A 17,306-nucleotide genomic window follows, 5' to 3' on the forward strand; every position below is an offset into this window, starting at 1 on the left:
CGGAGATTAAGAGTTCAAAGCCAGTCTGGGCTCTATATATCAAGAAGTGAACTTACCAACCAACCAAAAAAAAAAAAAAAAAAAAAAGGAGCCGGGCTGTGGTGGTGCACGCCTTTAATCCCAGCACTCAGGAGGAAGAGGCAGGCGGATCTCTGAGTTCGAGGCCAGCCTGGTCTACAAGAGCTAGTTCCAGGACAGGCTCTAGAAACTACAGGGAAACCCTGTCCAAAAAAAAAAAAAAAAAAAAAAAAAAACCACCAAAAAAATTAAAAAAAAGAGGAATTTGAAGCTAAAAAAAGGTAGCCATGCTTCTAAGACTTTAATGATATTATTTAAGTGAAATTTTTTACTGCATCTAGCTGTTAATATTTCTGTAAGCTTTCAGTTCTTGTAACCACATACTTCAGATAAGCAAAAGATTCCTAGTTTGATGTAATATTAGTCACATCTTTGCAAAAAGTAGATTTTAAAATCCCATACTGTTTTTCATGCAACTTGACATTTTAGAAATGTTCAGAAGATGGAACTTTCTTACTAACATTAAATATTTTCCTTAGTATTTTAACTTATAAAGTCCTTTCCTAAACTTACATTACTTTTGTTTCTACTTTGAAGAACATCATTTAATTATTTATTTGTGATTTTTTAAGACAGTGTTTTCTCTGTAGTTTTTGGAGCCTGTCCTGAAACTAGCTCTTGTAGACCAGGCTGGCTTCAAACTCCCAGAAATCGCTTGCCTCTGACTCCCAAGTGCTGGGATTAAAGGTGTGCATCACCACCGCCTGGTTACACCATTTATTCTTTAAGTCTGTGCTTTTACTCAATTAATAGTAAATAGTAGAAAATCCAAAACTCATAATAACGAACTTCCAACTACCATCTCAACTGAGCTAGTTCTTCCCTGTATAGGTCAAAGTTACAAGCTTTTCTTATCACATGTCTCTATTCATATTTACATGAACTTAATTTAAAAATCATTCTTTGTGAATATTTTGCTTGCATGTATGTCTGTATACCATGTGTATGCCTGGTGCCTGTAGACGTCAGAAGAGGGTGCTGTGTCTCCTGGAACTAGACTTACAGATGGTTATGAGCTGCCATGTGGGTGAGAATCAAACCTGGGTTGCTAGAAAGGCAGCCAGTGTTCCTAACTGCTGAGCTATCTTTCCTGTCCCCAAATGAACTTTTAAAATTAAACTATCTATTAAAAGAAGTAAAAAAGTCACTTGTTGGTATTAATTTCCTGGGGTTCTTACCCATACTTCCAAGAAATGCTGAAGCTACTGAAATTGCAAAGGGGTATTTCTAGGAATTAAAACTTGAAGTAACACATCTAATGGATTCTGGTTTTTATATATAACTTTATTTTTTTCTGTGACTGTTTACCTCATAAACAGATATCTACAATTATTGATCTAAATAGACAGTTACTAATTTTGAATGGTCAGGGACTTCAAAGACCATAATTTGAAACCTGGTAACAAGGAAGTCTAGGAAGAGATATGTAGATGAGCACCTTACAGAACAGGTACAGAACTTAAAGATATCTGTGTCCATGTAGACCACAAAAGGACATCTACTGTGGAGAAGACAGTTATTGTATTCTATAGTCTGTATATGCACATGTGTATGTGATAGAATTAGGTGTTTTGCTTTATCATTTTACACAGTATTTTCTAAAACAGGGTCTCTCAGCAAACCCAGATTGTATGGCTACACTGGCTGCCAGCAAGTCCTAGGATCCTCTCTCTCTCCACCCCCTCTATTCTATACTACCAACCTACCATGCTGGCATTATGAATGTACATCTAAACATCTGGCTTTTATACGTCTGCTAGGCATCTGAACCCAGGTCCTCATGCTTGAGTAGAAAATACTTTACTTGCTGAATCATCTGTTCAGTCCCAGAGAAGACTCTTAATAATTAAGATGGCACAAACGACAACACTCATCAGTCCCTTTACCTAACTTCTACAGTGCTATGTGGTTGGACTATAAACACCGACTATGGTAGCAGAGAGGGAGAAGATGTGCTAGGGCTCAAATTCTAACACTACATTTGAGTAATGATGATGATGAAGATGTGAGGCTGACTGCTGCTATGTAGAACAGTAGAAGCCTAACAGGATTTCAAGCAGAAGCTAGTTTGACACCAGCCTGAGAAGGGGATCCAGGAAAATTCCACCAGGGGAGAAGAAAGGAAGAAAGGTGACTCCTGCTGCATGTAGCTCTGGTCTTTGCCGGTGGCTGCAAAGCCACAGGCAAACGGCTTTTTTTCTGAATTTGTACCCCAAAAAGTTGGGCACCAGATGTAACATGAATTCTAATAGGTTTTAATAAAAAACCCAGAGTCAAATATCAGGGGCAAAAACTGAAAGATCAGAGAAGCAGGGCAGTCAACTACTAGAGAGTTCTTACCTCTTCCTCTACCAAGGCTCAGACCAAAAGGGCGATTCTATTTCTACAAATCCTCAGATTCCATCTACCTCTCTAACTTCTCAGACTGCGTCCGAACTCCTGTCTCCTCCCACCTTATATTTCTCTGTCCCTAGTGCTGGGATCACTTTTGTGTGAGCTCTGTTTCTCTTTTAGACAGATTCAATCCTGTATGGCTCAGGGTATCCTTGAACTCAGAGATTCCTCTGTCTGTCTCTTTAGTGCTGGGATTAAAGGTATGTGCCCATTGCCTGGCCTCTATGGCTAACTAGTGGCTTAGCTCTGCACTCTGATCTTCAGGCAAACTTTGTTAAATCATAAACAAAATATCACTACAGAGGTCCTGTTGCATTCCTCAAGGGGACAAGACAACAACTGGAGCCAGGTTATTTATCATCACTGAATAGACACATTCAAATTCTACTAGTGTTACCATTCATTAGCTTACAAAGTTCATTTCCCATTTGGTACTGCAGATTGCATTATCTCCAATCAAGAAACCAGCTTTTTGGCAACAGAAGTATAACAATGCTTTCTGTTTTCCCCAGTATTCTCAGTGTTTTATGTAATAACTTATTCACAGTATTTTTGCTTGTTTTATACCAACTGAACTCTGTTGGCTTAGTTTTAATGCTTCTAACAGGAGAACACAGTCATTCTTCTATTGAATTGGAAACTTCTCCTGGCCACTGAACCAATAGGTAGCAAAGATTGCCATAAGTGATTAATCTCAATGACCAAGGAAAAAATTGGGTTGTAGCACACAACAGGGGATAAAGGAACTCTCTTTGTGTGCTTTATAGTATGATCATGTCAAAACACAAGTGAAGACAAAACAACCCCCACCCCCACAAAAAGCAAGACAATCAAGACTTTGTAATATGGTTCTTCTCCCACTATGGTAAAGAACCCAGAGCAGCCAAGTTTCAGCTGAAGGCAGGAATTCTGAATGACTAGTAAAGGGATGAGAACTACACCTATGACCAGTTATAGAAACAAAGACTCCAGTAATGTTTTATAGGTTATTATGCTTATAATTGTACAATTTATTTTCTCCCCTGTTCTCTTTCTTATATTTATTTTATATGCAAAATATTAGGAGTGAACCTTATAAAGTAAGCTTTAGTCAATAAAATATTCAGATGGAATATATAGTTGGTATAGTTAGAAATGATTAATAGAACTATGCACCTCTTTATTTGGGTCAGAATTTAGAATGGTACGTTAGTGAAGGATTGCTGTATTTTATTAGGCAAAAAGTTGTTTTATTGTTGAATAGAAACCTTTTGGGTTTGTTTTTAACTTGGGATTTCGGGGTTGGATGAATTCTTTTTTTTTTTAATCCTTAACATTACAGAGGGTTCATACTCTTAGTATCAATTTTCAGAGCCAACTGCAACTACAGCAAAACAAGTCAAATTTTATGTGATGCTTATTTTATGCCAATTGTCACTTTACATACTTTTCTTTCCAATAGTTCTTTTTTTTTTTTTAATTTTTTTGAGGCAGAGTTTCTCTGTAGCTTTAGCTTTGGAGTCTATCCTGGAACTAGCTCTTGTAGACCAGGCTGGCTTTGAACTCAGAGATCCGCCTGCCTCTGCCTCCCGAGTGCTGGGATTAAATGTGTGTGCCAGCACCACCAAACATAATTCATTAATCATAACAAGTATTCAATAACCTTTAACAATTTCTTCATGCAAAAATTAAAAATCTACTACCCATATTCTTTAATATAAAGATTAAATAAACTACTATAACTAATCATGCTTGCTGTGTTTTGGTAGCTATATCCAACACAACTTTATTTTGTAAAAGCTTACATACTCCTATGAGTTACTTTTAAAACTCAAACTTCATTGCCTAGATCACAAACTAACAGCCAGTTATTGGCTACAGTTTTCACAACAAATTTTTGACTATTTAAAAACCACAGGAAGACTGAAGAACTATTCAAAAGAAAATACTAATCCTAAAAACAACCACAAGCAGTGGTTTCAGAACTAACTCAATGCAAATTCATTATTTTGAGTTTCACAAACAAAAGGAAGGGAATAGCAGAAAGGTTTAAATAACCAAGAATCAACAAATTATCCTTCTAAAAAGGTTTTTGTTTTGTTTTGTTTTTGAGACAGGGATTCTCTGTGTAACAGCTCTAGTTGTCCTGGACGCTCTTGTAGACCAGGTTGGCCTTGAACTCCACCTGCCTCTGCCTCCCGAGTGCTGTGATTAAAGGCATCACTACCACCACCTGGCTTCTTTGTAAAAAGATGTTTTATTCTACTCATGAAAAAGCACAGATTTCACTTAACCAATGGTCAACAAAGTAAAGTTTTAGAATTCAAGCAAGATATGACTTTCCAAATGGCATATAAACTGAGACATCTCATGCCGATAGTTAAGTTTAATACATTTAAGATTACTGAACTAATTTAGCTGCAATCTCATGTCCCATTTTAAAAGTTTTTTGGGGGCAATGAAATGGTTCAGTAGGTAAAGGTGCTTATTGCCAAGTGGAAGATATAAATTTCATTCCCGGAAACCATGTGATAGAAGTAGAGAACCAACTCTTTCAAGTTGGCCTCCAATTTTACCACACATGCAAAATGGCATAGCATGAGTGTAACACACAGACTACACAGAGTGTAGCACACATACACCGAAAAGACTTGTTGAAAGGAAGGGGTTTAGTGGGAAGGGAACAGAATCAAAATACAAGTAAATTGTGAAACAACACATTTTAGAGGAATACATAAAAAACAAAAAGTAAACTGGTAGTGGTGGGGCACACCTTAAATCCTAGCACTCAGGAAGCAGAGGCAGGCAGACTTCTTTGAGTTTGAGGACCGCTAGGGCTACACAGTGAAACCCTGTCTCAAAAAACAAAACAAAACAAAAATGTAATTGTGAAAATTGTTAAAAACTACTTTAGTTAGCCAGGAACTATTCTATCATTTAGACTTACCTAGTCTATTTCACGCACCCAGTCTATCAAACCGCTTCTACTATTATACCCATTTCAGAGTAAACTTAAAGGTTAAGTATCTGCTAAAGAATCACTAGGCAGAAATCTGACTCTTAGAGTATGAGCTCCTACAGACTTCTGAGAGCTTTGAGCAGAAGAACTTGCTTAAGTCTCATAACAACACTTACCAAGGATTATTACATTATTATCTTTGTCTTACAGAAAACTACAATTTGTTCTAAGTCATAGAAACTGTTTAAGGTTCAAATAGAAAGAAGGGAAAATTATATCGTCAGAATTGTATTAAACGCCTGCTAAAAATGTCCAATGGTAACAACAGAAATATATACTTTTATATGAAACAAAAGAGTTACAGCATTAACTTTGTCTACCTAGATGAAGCAGACTATGCACTGTGGCTGAGGCTAGAGTACAAGTTCAAGGATACATAATTAAGACCCAATAACAAAACAAAACCACACAGTATCTATGGAAACTTACCTGCAAGGAGGAAGGACCATAGAGTCTTTTACAAGTACAGATCCAGAAAGCAGGATATACCAACATCTGGCAATAGTTTCTGAACTGTTTAAATATATAAGAAAAAGAGTAGAGAAAAATGTGTATTTTAGTGTGGATTCAGTATGAATACAAAGCCTAGAATACTTTCTAGTAATGCTGCAAATCATTAAAAATTAAGGAATATTGAAGAATATGCATGTTGCCTAAGATTTTACATTAAAATATGTTCACATGGAGGAAAAGCAGTTAATTCTCAAGACACACACAGAATGGAAAAAAACCTTCACATCACTAGTAAGCAATACACAATAAGAACACATTAAATACATCTTAAGAAAATTCTCAGAAATTAACCCAACTTAAGAGGTTCATGAAAATATTGCCTAATCATTGTTTAATGATACTGAAAATCAAAACCAGTTCTTCTCTAAAATACAGTACTATAGTGCAAAGGGCAAAACAGCATTCTATCTTGCAGTTCCATAATTTTATCATTCCTATCTCTACAGAACACAATTTGAGGAGTGCATTTTACTTTATCGTTCATCTATTATCTAATTGTCCTCATATTTGTATATGATGGGCAATCATACAATCATTACAAAGTACAGTCATATAGGACATACATACACATATTGGATAGCAAAGTAGAGCACACACATCATAAAGAAACCACAAATACTTATGAAAGGTAGGACGGAAAACATCCAGCATTAGTAGATGGGGTTAAAGCTCAAGAATGAGATCAATACTGTTAACATTTTTAGGCACAGGTGGAAAGAGTTGATCAAAAGTATGTAGTCAGCAGTAGTTAAGAAATGCGAGAAGGAGCTGGGCAGTGGTGGTGCAAGCCTTTAATCTTAGCACTTGGGAGGTGGATCTCTGTGAGTTCGAGTCCAGCCTGGTCAACAGAGTGAGTTTCAGGATAGGCTCCAAAGCTACACAGAGAAACCCTGTCTGGAAAAATCAAAAAAAGGGAAGGTAAAAAAAGGGATATTGTACCCAGGGAGTATTTATCAATCAATGCAAATTTTTAGACAACTTATTTTAGAACTATTCCACTGAAAGTTAGACAACTGCTTCCCAGCAGTTTAAAATTTCATATAATTTCATAGCCTAAACTTCAAGTCAAGTAGAGCTTTATTGAAAAGTAATTCCAATTTGAAACCATGAAAGGAGTTGGGGATTTAGCTCAGTAATAGAGCAATTGTCTAGCATGTTTGAGACCCAAGGTTCCATTTCCAGCATACTAGAGAATGTGAAGATGAGATGGGGGGAGAAAAGGGGGAGAGAGAGGGGGAAAGAAAAGGGGAGGGAGAGAGGAATAGAGAGAATGAAAAAGGGAAAATGAGAATATTCTTTTTTATACAATTCAACAACTTTTACTAAATGTTCTAGTATTTTTAGATTTCTATTTAACACTCTTTTCCTGGGAACTGTCAAAATATTATACTTGACATTAAAAATTTAAATACTGCAGATACTCATTAAATCTCCATTGCCTTTAACAACCAAGATCAAGGATAAATACAATCATGTCTTCTGAACTCGTTAGACATCTGAAAGTTATTTTTCATTCTCAATGTTTTCTCTCGGTACCTCCTAGGTCACTGCCTTCCTCCTCTACAGACATTTACAATGGCAGACAACTTCTCTCACATGTTTCTTTTGCCTGTGGGTTCACATGGTTCAGTTATACCTATCGATATCAAACCATTCTTTCCCTTTCCTTATTAAAAATCCCCAGTTTTAAATTTTAGATCATCAGATCATACCAGTCAGTGTCCTCTGATGTAATCAGCTAGACGCTGAAGGTCAATCCTTCCATTCCTTGTAGGATGCTTGGCTGCTACAAACCCTTTCTAACAATGATATCATCAGATTTTATACTGACATTGATATTTATTCCTTCTCAATATCTTGATCTCTTTAAGGATTTTTATTTAATATCCTCTCGCCTTGTATTTGAGACAGGGTCTTGCTCTGTAAGTCCAACCTGGAACTTTCTATGTAGATCAGGATGGTCTCAAATTCACAGCAATCTTCCACACTCACCCTCCCACTGCTGAGATTCTTCATGTATGACACTATGCACAGACTATTAGTGATTTTGCATGCAAATGGATGGAAATAGAAAACACCATCCTGAGTGAGGTAACCCAGGCCCAAAAAGATGAACATGGGATGTACTCACTCATAATTGGTTTCTAGCCATAAATAAATGACATCGAGCCTATAATTCGTGATCCTAGAGAAGCTAAATAAGAAGGTTAATCCAAAGAAAAACATATAGTTATCCTCCTGGATATTGGAAGTAGACAAGATTGCTGGACAAAAAAATGTGAACTTGGGGATGGGGTGGGATGGGGGATGGGGAGAGAAAAGTGTGAATTTTAAATATAAAGAAATAAAAAAAATAGTAATTAAAATACAAAATGTATAATGAAAAAAAAATATCTTCTACTTTAAATGAGTTTCCACAGTCATTTTCCAGAATTTTGCTTTAGCACAAACTATCATATCTTCATTCATCTAGAGTTCAAGATTCCAATGTCACATCTTTTCTCTTTGCAGCTGTTTGGTCCTTACTCATCATCTACTCCACAATGACCTCACCATCATCTTTTCTCCCTAGCCTCTGTACCTACAATTCAACGTACATTGCCATTATCCTTCTTTTCAACAATTCCCTCAACTCTTTACTCATTCATTTGTAGTGATCTGAGGCTTTTCCAAAATTCCTTAAAAATAGAGTCAACCAAATACAACTTCCACTAATTCCCACACAAGCCACTTAACAGTCTTTGCACCACGGTGTCTACACTCTGCGCACCACAATGCAGAGAACAAACCACACATCTAAGTATGCCATGCATAGATAGGACAGGACAGGCAGGGCTTCCACTTTTCATGGAGCATCTGGCATTCAGTCAAAAATACTGATGATGAAAACAAAACCAAATAATCGAAAACTGATAGAAAAAAAACTAAACCCACTATATTTAGTAAATTCAAGAAAAAAAAAGACAAGGTAGAATACCTACCGAAGCACTGATATCTATGAAAAATCAAAACACACACCTCCCAGGAATTCAAACACTGGAGTTTTATTTAGGACTAGAAAGACTAGAAAACAAGAATTTATAAACCAGAAAGTCAGTCAGTAGAAAATAACAGAGAAAGAAAAGGAAGGAAAATGGTATAAAGATGAAAGAAAGTAATGAAGAAAAATCAGCAAAGAAGCCAATCAGGAAAAAATACTGGCTAAGGATTTCTTAAAATTTATTGAAGACAGCAAGTCAAAAAATAAAGTACTACAAATCCTTAAACAACAACAACAACAACAACAAAACAAAACAAAACAAAAAACCCATCACATTTAAGGACACTAGACAAAACTGCTGAGGAGAAAATTTTTCAGAACTTATATGAGAAAGTAATGTCACTCACAAAACAACAGCAGTAACAACTGACTCTTTAACACAAATGTACGGAACATGATAAATCAATGTTTAAGAAGAACTAGAGAGGAAAAAAGACTGCATACATTTCAAAACAACAACAAAACCTTCCAGTTTAGAATTATGTATGTAGCAAAAAGTCTTTCCTTTAAAAACAAGATGAAACAACACTACAGTGGAGAATTAAAGATCAGCAAATAACTGAAGATATACATATGTGCAGGTTGAAAGATGGTATTTCTAAAGATGCCAATTCTCTCTGATTTAATTCTATCCTAACACAAAGGCCACAGCTGTCCTACAGGTTTTTATGTATGTAAAAGCTGAAGGGTTGATTCTCCAATGTATACAGAAAAGGGAAACCAGTATTAATAGTTGCTAGGTTATCCAGACATCACAAAAATATATTTATAAATTTGTAAATTATAAAACTACATGTCCTCTAAAGTTCAAATTTTTGAAAGCTTTCGTTTTATAATTTACAATCCTAAACTTTTTGGGAAGAAACTAGTAGTAGCATGAGCTAATGACTTTTTTTTTTAAAGTATAATGTATAAAAATACGTCAAGATGGGAAAATTTCTAAATTCATTACCATTAATAGTTTCCAAATGACTGATACAAAATGCCACAAGAATCACATGAAGGGGAAATAACCCATTAAAAGTACTTTAGTCAGGTAGGGTCGCAAACACCTTTAATCCCAGCACTCTGGAGACAGAGGCAGGTTGCTAACCAGATACTGTGTAGGGAGTTCCAGGACAGCTAGGGTTACACAGAGAGATCCTGTTTCAAAAACCAAACATCATCAACAACAAAAAAAACATACTTTAATCACAGCATTCAGGAGGCAGAGGTTGACGATTGCTGTGAATTTGAGGTCAGCCTGGTCTACAAAGTACATGCCAAGCTAGCCACTGATACACAGTGAGACCCTGTCATAACACGCCATCCTCTAAAACCCCGCAAAGTAAAAACAAAACCAAACAATAGTTTTCAATTAAATAAAGTATTTAAAATTCACTGACAAAGTCTCAGATTCTTGTTGAAACTAATGTAGAAGAAGCTTAAGCAGTTTTATTATTACGCTAAAGAAAAATACCCAAATTATTTAAAATACTGCTAAAATACTCATTTCTAACTATTTCTTAATATCAAGTCAGATTTCCTTCACTAAAATACAAAACAGACTGAATAAAAAAAAAACCTACCTACTGTCAATCAGATGTAAGTCTAGAATGACACTCTTGTTTTTATAACTGTTTGCTATAACAAATATAGTTGTGTTATATAGAATGACTATTTTAAAAATATGATTAAATCAAGGAAAATAAAAATTGATTACATTTTGCAACAATGACTAAAATCCTTTTCATTATGGGCTTAACAAGCTTATTTTGGGAAACAAAGCTCGGAAGGTTTTAAAGAAAACCAGACAATCTTGAAACAGAGATAGATATTTGTAAATTTTTTTAAATGCAGATTAAAAAAAAGCATTAATCATGACTGTTGAGATAGCTCAGGGGTTAAGAGTACATATTGCTCTTGCAGAGGATCTATGTTGGGCAGCTCATAACCACTTATAAATCCAGCTCCAAGAGATCTGACCCCTTCGGCATCCATACATACTCTAAAGACTTGGAAAAGACAAAAGTCATTGCAGGAAAAGTATTTGCAATAAGCACATCCATCAAGGAGTTTGATTAAAAATCCATACAAAACTTCCAAGTCAATATAAATTAAGGAACTGCAATAGAAAAATGGTCAAGAATGCAAGATTTAATTAGTCAAACAACCTGAAAACGAGAATTATTCATTATCACCATCAGTAAACAGGACATTGTATAATAAAACCATGGTGAGATAACAAAGTGATAAGCACAACATCTAAAACTGAAGCAAACATACAAAATAGGCTACATGGGTTGTTAAAGATGGGTACCCAAACTAGGCATGTGATGTGGGATTCCCCTCTGTATGCTGTGAATACCACTGGTCAATAAAGAAACTGGCTTAGCCTGATAGGGTAGAACAGAGCTAGGCGTGAAAAACTAAATTGAATGCTGGGAGAAAAAAGGGCGAAGTGCAGAGAAACCATGGAGCCGCCAGGGACAGACATGCTGAAACCTCCTTGCTGGTAGGCCACAAACCTCATGGTAAAATATAAAATAATGGAGATGGGTTAATTCTAGATGTAAAAGCTAGCTAACAATACGTTGAAGTAATGGCTAAGCAGTGATTTAATTAATACAGTTTCTATGTGATTGTTTCAAGGCTGAGGAGCCAGGAACCAACAAGCGGCATTCCATACAACAGTGGTACACACTTTAGTTCCGGCAAGTGGGTGGCAGAGGGCGACCAAGGTTACAAAGAGAAACCCTGTCTCAAAACAACAACAACAACAACAACAACAACAAAGATGGGTTACTGGGACTTACTACTACACAGCTCATGGTCACCGTCACTGGCACAACTATAGTGGGAAGCTGGGTGATACTCCTAATATTTATATGCAAAATTCTAGAAATTCTATTCCTTGGAAGATGTTTAAGTTTAATTAGTAAGTAAGGGTACAATAGGTGTCAGCAAAATCTCCACAGGGAGCTTATTTTTCACTTTCACAACAGTAAAAATCTGGTTGCAACCCAGTACAGTAGAACACATAAACTAACATTCAATCTACCTACAACAGTAAAAGAGAACGAAGGGGAATATTAAAGAATCCTGGATGACACCTGCTATATAACAACCTGATTCAAAGATGCTATCAGTAAGAGGTTGAAAAAGGTAAAATTAATTGATGAATCACAATTATAATTACCATTCCAAAGCAGCACTGACTAGAGCTTTCTAGAAAGTCAATCTTTTTGGTTGCAGTTATATATATTTCTAACATTTGATGTACTAGACCAGTTCCTGTATTTTGTATGTATTATACTTCATTTTATGATTACTAAATGAATTTTAATGTGAAAAGTCAAGATTTAGACATGTCATTAATCTGAGGTAAGCATAAAAATACTTACCAAAAAAGCAATTGATTGCCATTGTATCTCTCATAGCGTGCTCTTGCAGACATTAACCTAATAAAAAGGGTAAAAAGTTTTTAAAATGTCATACATCAATAGAAAATTATTAAATAATAACTAAATTTTTACTAAACTGTGAAATATATGTAATATGGTAACATTTTTTATAAAAGCAATAGATAATATTTTGGTTTATTTTTAAGTATTTTGCTTTTCTTTTGATTTTTAAAATGTGACATAAGCCAGTCACAGTAGTGTATGTCTATAACCCTAACCCTTCAGGCAGAGAAAACACAGATTTAGGCAGAGGTTTATGAAGATAGGCACAAATTTGATGGTCACAAGAGCAATATATTAAGATTTTATACCCACAAATCCAGGAAAGTAAAACAAAACAACAAAAACAATTAAAAAAAAAGCAATAGATATTAAGTGACAGGGTTTAATATTCTTATGTACATTATAAAGTCTTTCAATCCATACTAAATAATTTTATTATGAGAAAATACAAATTTGAATGGTTCATTCTCACATCTTGTGAAGAACAGTTACTGGTAACAACAAATATATACAAACAAAAGGATCTGTTAAGTATATACTTTTTTTTACATTTTAAAAGAATCTTTAAAAACAAAATAAATACATATTAATATGACTTGTAATTTTCAGTTATTTAATTCTTCCTGATTTACTCACAAATACTAACACCTTAAATTATACAGCAAACAGAATGAATAAAAAAATAAATGATACTGTAACAACCTAGTTCACTATCAGAACCTTGGACACTGAGGAAAAGCAGCTAGCTACATGGGTCATGGAGAGAAAGATTGAATCAAAACATACAAAAATCACAATTAGTGCTTTATAGCACTAAGTGTCTAGAATATAACCACATGATTTCAGATACAGATATGTCTGTCCCCGTCACCCCCACCGCCCAGATAAAGTTTAGTTTCTGAGTCCTGGAACTCACTATAGACCAGGCTGGCCTTGAACTCAAGAGATCTGCCTGCCTCTGCTTCCCAAGTGCTGGGATTAAAGTTGTGCATCACCACTGCCTGGCAAGGTCTGACTATCTTAAAGAGAAAGCAGAGGTTCATAAAGTATATTGGTCTTGGCTGCGGGAATCATGCAAGGCTAACATATTGTGCCTATTTTAAGCATCTGGCACAACTAATAAGAGAATCCTCAGAAAGAAAATAGGAGCTTTGAGTTCTGTTCTGTGCTCCTTAGTATATGTCAACATGATACAAATCAAGACATAATCAAGAAGAGGGAATCAAACTAAGGATTTGCCTCTATCAGACTGGACTGTATGCAAGTCTATGAGGTATCATCTTCTTGATTTAATGACTGATGTGGAAAGGTCCAGATTGCTGTGGTTGGTACTACTGTGGGCAGGTGGCCCTGGGTTATATAAAAAAGCAAACTGAGCAAGCCCTGGGGAAAAAGCAAGTGAGCGTTCTTCCATGGCCTCTGCTTCAGGTCCTGCCATGGCTTCCTTCAATTATGGACCATGATGTGAAATTGCAAGGCAAACCGTTTTCTTCCCAAGTTGCTTCTGGTTATGGTCTTTATCACAGCAACAGAAAGAAAACTAGGACAATCACAAAATTTGGCACACATTGAAAGCATAGTTGTTTGTGTTACTTATTTTCACGTAACTTTCAAGAACTGTAACAAAGACAAAGCTATCACTCCATTTTATTAAGAAAAAACTGCAGCTTACATGATGAAGACTTAAAATATCATGACTAAGAAAAATTAAGGAACATAATTTTTGTGCCTAGACCTACAAAATTTCTAAGTCATCTGATTCCTGGAGACTACTTTATTCTACCTTTCTTTTTACTCTGCACCAGAAACCAAAGGCCTCTTTCTTGTCTTGGCCCTGTCACAGAGGCCTCTATTCAAAACCTACTTCCTATGAGAGTAATCATCTAAGTATAAACAGCCAGCAGGTTACTTCCCATCACCATGTTGTATTATATCACAGTACTTATCATTTCTGCATAAGATACATAGTTTTTATAATGCTTTCAAATTCTAGGCATTAGAGATCTAAGTAGTTCAGATACCGAAAAAAGGATGACTGTAAAAGGTGCTTTACAAGCATCCGATGCATAAATGAGTATACAGCACAGATCAGTAAACCAATTACACTTACCTAAGCTGATGCTCCCTGAGGTTTGATAGTATTTCCATTCCATGGAGGTAAGAGTAAATAGTATTTAAGTCCTGTGGAAAAGAAGTTTTCAGATCACTTTTCAAATATATATTCTGAAATATGACCCCCACCAATCTCTTTTTAAGCAACCATTTAAGACAGAGCTCTGTTAGCTATTCAAGAGCCACAAAAGCCTCTGAATTACAAATTTTTTAAAGATAAGGCGGAAGCCGGGTGGTGGTGGCCAATTCTAGAGTTCTGGAAGTTGCTTACAATGCACTTTCTGTTAACTTAGGTAATATTATATCCGTCCGGAGTCGTTGATGGACTTGAAGAAAAGTTATAACGACAGTTTTACTTAGCTATGATAAAAATAAAGTAGATATAAATGTTGTGACTGTAATTCTTGTTTGATACCTGTTTTGTTATATGCAATTTTACTATGGTAAAATTAAAAATCTTACTTTTTATTTAAACAGAAAAGGGAAAATGGTGTGGAAAGTCCTTCTGTCTATGTGTTGTTTTTATTGTTAATGAATAAAGGAACTGCTTTGGGCCTATAGCAGGTTAGAACAGAGCTAGGTGAGGAAAGTTAAACTGAATGCTAGGAGAAAGAAGGTAGAGTCAAGAGACACCATATAGCCGCCAGAGGGGAGAGATGCAAGCTGTCAGCTAGAACCTTGCCAGTACGCCACGAGCATAATGGTAAAATCTAAAATAATAGAAATGGGTTAATTTAAGAGATGAGTGATATAGAAATATGTGTAAGCTAATAGGCCAAGCAGTGTTGTAATTAATACAGTTTCCATGTGATCATTTCGGTTCTGGGCATCCGGGAACAAACAAGCGGCCTCTTACAATAAAGAAACAACAGGCAAGTGCAGCTGATGATTTGGAAGAATAAAATGATCTTTATCAACAGTGAGAAATAGAGCTGCTTTTTATGTAGTACTTCATAGAATATAATAGCAACTATTTATATAGTGTTTACATTTTTTATTTATCAGTCATCTAAAGAAACTACAAATTATATGAGAAGGTATATTTAGGTTACATGCAATACAACATTGTTTTATATAAGGGACTTGAAAATCTACAGATATAGTATTCATAACAGTCCTGGAATCAATCTCCTGAATTCAAAACCAGCCTATCCTATGTTATGAATATCAAGTCAGCCAGGGCTCTATAATAAGCTTATCCCAAAACAATCACCCAGGAGAGGAAAAAAAAAAAGCCAGATCTGAGTTTGAGTTATGGTGCATGTAAATAACAGCCCTAGAAATCCTAAACTAGCACCGTGAGCAGTATTTGAGAGTTTGGGGGTGGTCTTTCAGACTCTAACCCAGAATCTTAGAGACTAATATGCTTCCACAGAAGCCCTATAGGTGGTTCCATGTATACTGTTTAGGAGACACTGGTGTATAGGCAGGGCACTATGTCACTCTACATTAGTTGTCTGGTAACATAATACTGGGAATGAACACAAGAACAGGATGCTTACTAATCCTTCCAGTATATCAAATTTAAAGTTAAAAAACACTAAGCCTTCACAAAAAGATAATTTTCAGAACATGTTGGTTCTTTTCTAAACAAACAGGTAGAAAGGAGTTTCTTTGGGTTTTCGCTCCAGTTAACCATTACGAGACAAGCTTGAAGAAATATATGATTTAAGGTTTCTTGGTATATGCAAAAGAAACAATCTATTCAAACAAACTCTATTTAGCTCCTCTAAATGAGAAAATGAAAGAACACCAATAGAGACAGACTGAAAGTCTTACAGAATTTTGTTTGCAGTCACAAATTCAAAAGCTAGAAAGAGGATGCTAACCAATTACAGAGTGTACTTGAAAGCTATTTGATAGAGCCTGAAAGGAGAAGCAGTGAAAATGACAGAAAACTAACCATCTGGGACATGACAACACCCAAATCACTAGCATCTGTTTCTGTAACCATACCAACAAGCACTGCAGAAATTATTCAGGGCATTAGAACAAAGACCAATTTAGGATTAGAAATAAAAGATTTCACCTAAGCAAAAAAGTTGAAGTCATACAGTTAGCAACAAACCATTTACACAATGGTGGTCCCATTATGATGGTAATGAAAAATCCCTATTGCCTAGTGACCTTGTAGCTATGGCAATGTCATAGTTCAATATCACTCATGTGTCTGTGGTGATTCTTGAGTACATAGAACTTCTGTCCTGCCAGCTGTATAAAAACACAGCAATAGTTCTATATAATAACCAGTACTTGATAATGATAATAAATAACTCCATCATTGGTTTAGATTGTTCCACTGTACTTTTAATTGGTGTTGTGTATGCTAATGCACACACATTTGTACATACGGAGGCCAAAGGACAACCCGAGTGTTGTTCCTTCACCATTGTCTATTTACTTATTAATTGTGACATGGTCTCTCCCTCACTGGTCTGAACTCACAAAGGCTGGCTGGCTGGCTAGCAACAAGAATCCTACAAACACCATTACGCTTGATTTTCCACATAAATTCTGAGGATTAAACTCAGGTTCTCATTCTTGAGCAAGACAAGTACTTTACCCCTTCACAGATCTTTGAAAGTATACTTCTATTTACATTAAGAAAATAAAAGTTCAAGGACAGGGGATATAGCTCTGGGTAAAATGTCTGACTAGCATGCATAAGGTCCCAGGTTTCATCCAACATACTGCCAAAATAAATTAAAATTCACTGTAAAATAGT

At 35.7% G+C, this 17,306-nt stretch overlaps 1 protein-coding gene across 5 annotated transcripts in view; it reads right to left on the reverse strand.

The window, feature by feature from the left end:
• The window catches only part of Rapgef6 (Rap guanine nucleotide exchange factor 6), a 170,896-nt gene that overhangs the window by 132,488 nt on the left and 21,102 nt on the right, over positions 1 to 17,306 (reverse strand). For all 5 annotated transcript variants that reach the window (XM_038325883.1, XM_038325882.1, XM_038325884.1 and 2 more), the window contains exons 2-4: positions 14,580 to 14,650; positions 12,407 to 12,463; positions 5,900 to 5,983 (exon numbers count right to left, since the gene is read on the reverse strand). In XM_038325883.1, the coding sequence (XP_038181811.1) occupies positions 5,900 to 5,983; positions 12,407 to 12,463; positions 14,580 to 14,650 (212 nt within the window). The remainder of the gene's footprint in view (positions 1 to 5,899; positions 5,984 to 12,406; positions 12,464 to 14,579; positions 14,651 to 17,306) is intronic.

The sequence above is a fragment of the Arvicola amphibius genome, chromosome 4 (assembly GCF_903992535.2).
Source record: "Arvicola amphibius chromosome 4, mArvAmp1.2, whole genome shotgun sequence".
NCBI lineage: Eukaryota > Metazoa > Chordata > Mammalia > Rodentia > Cricetidae > Arvicola > Arvicola amphibius.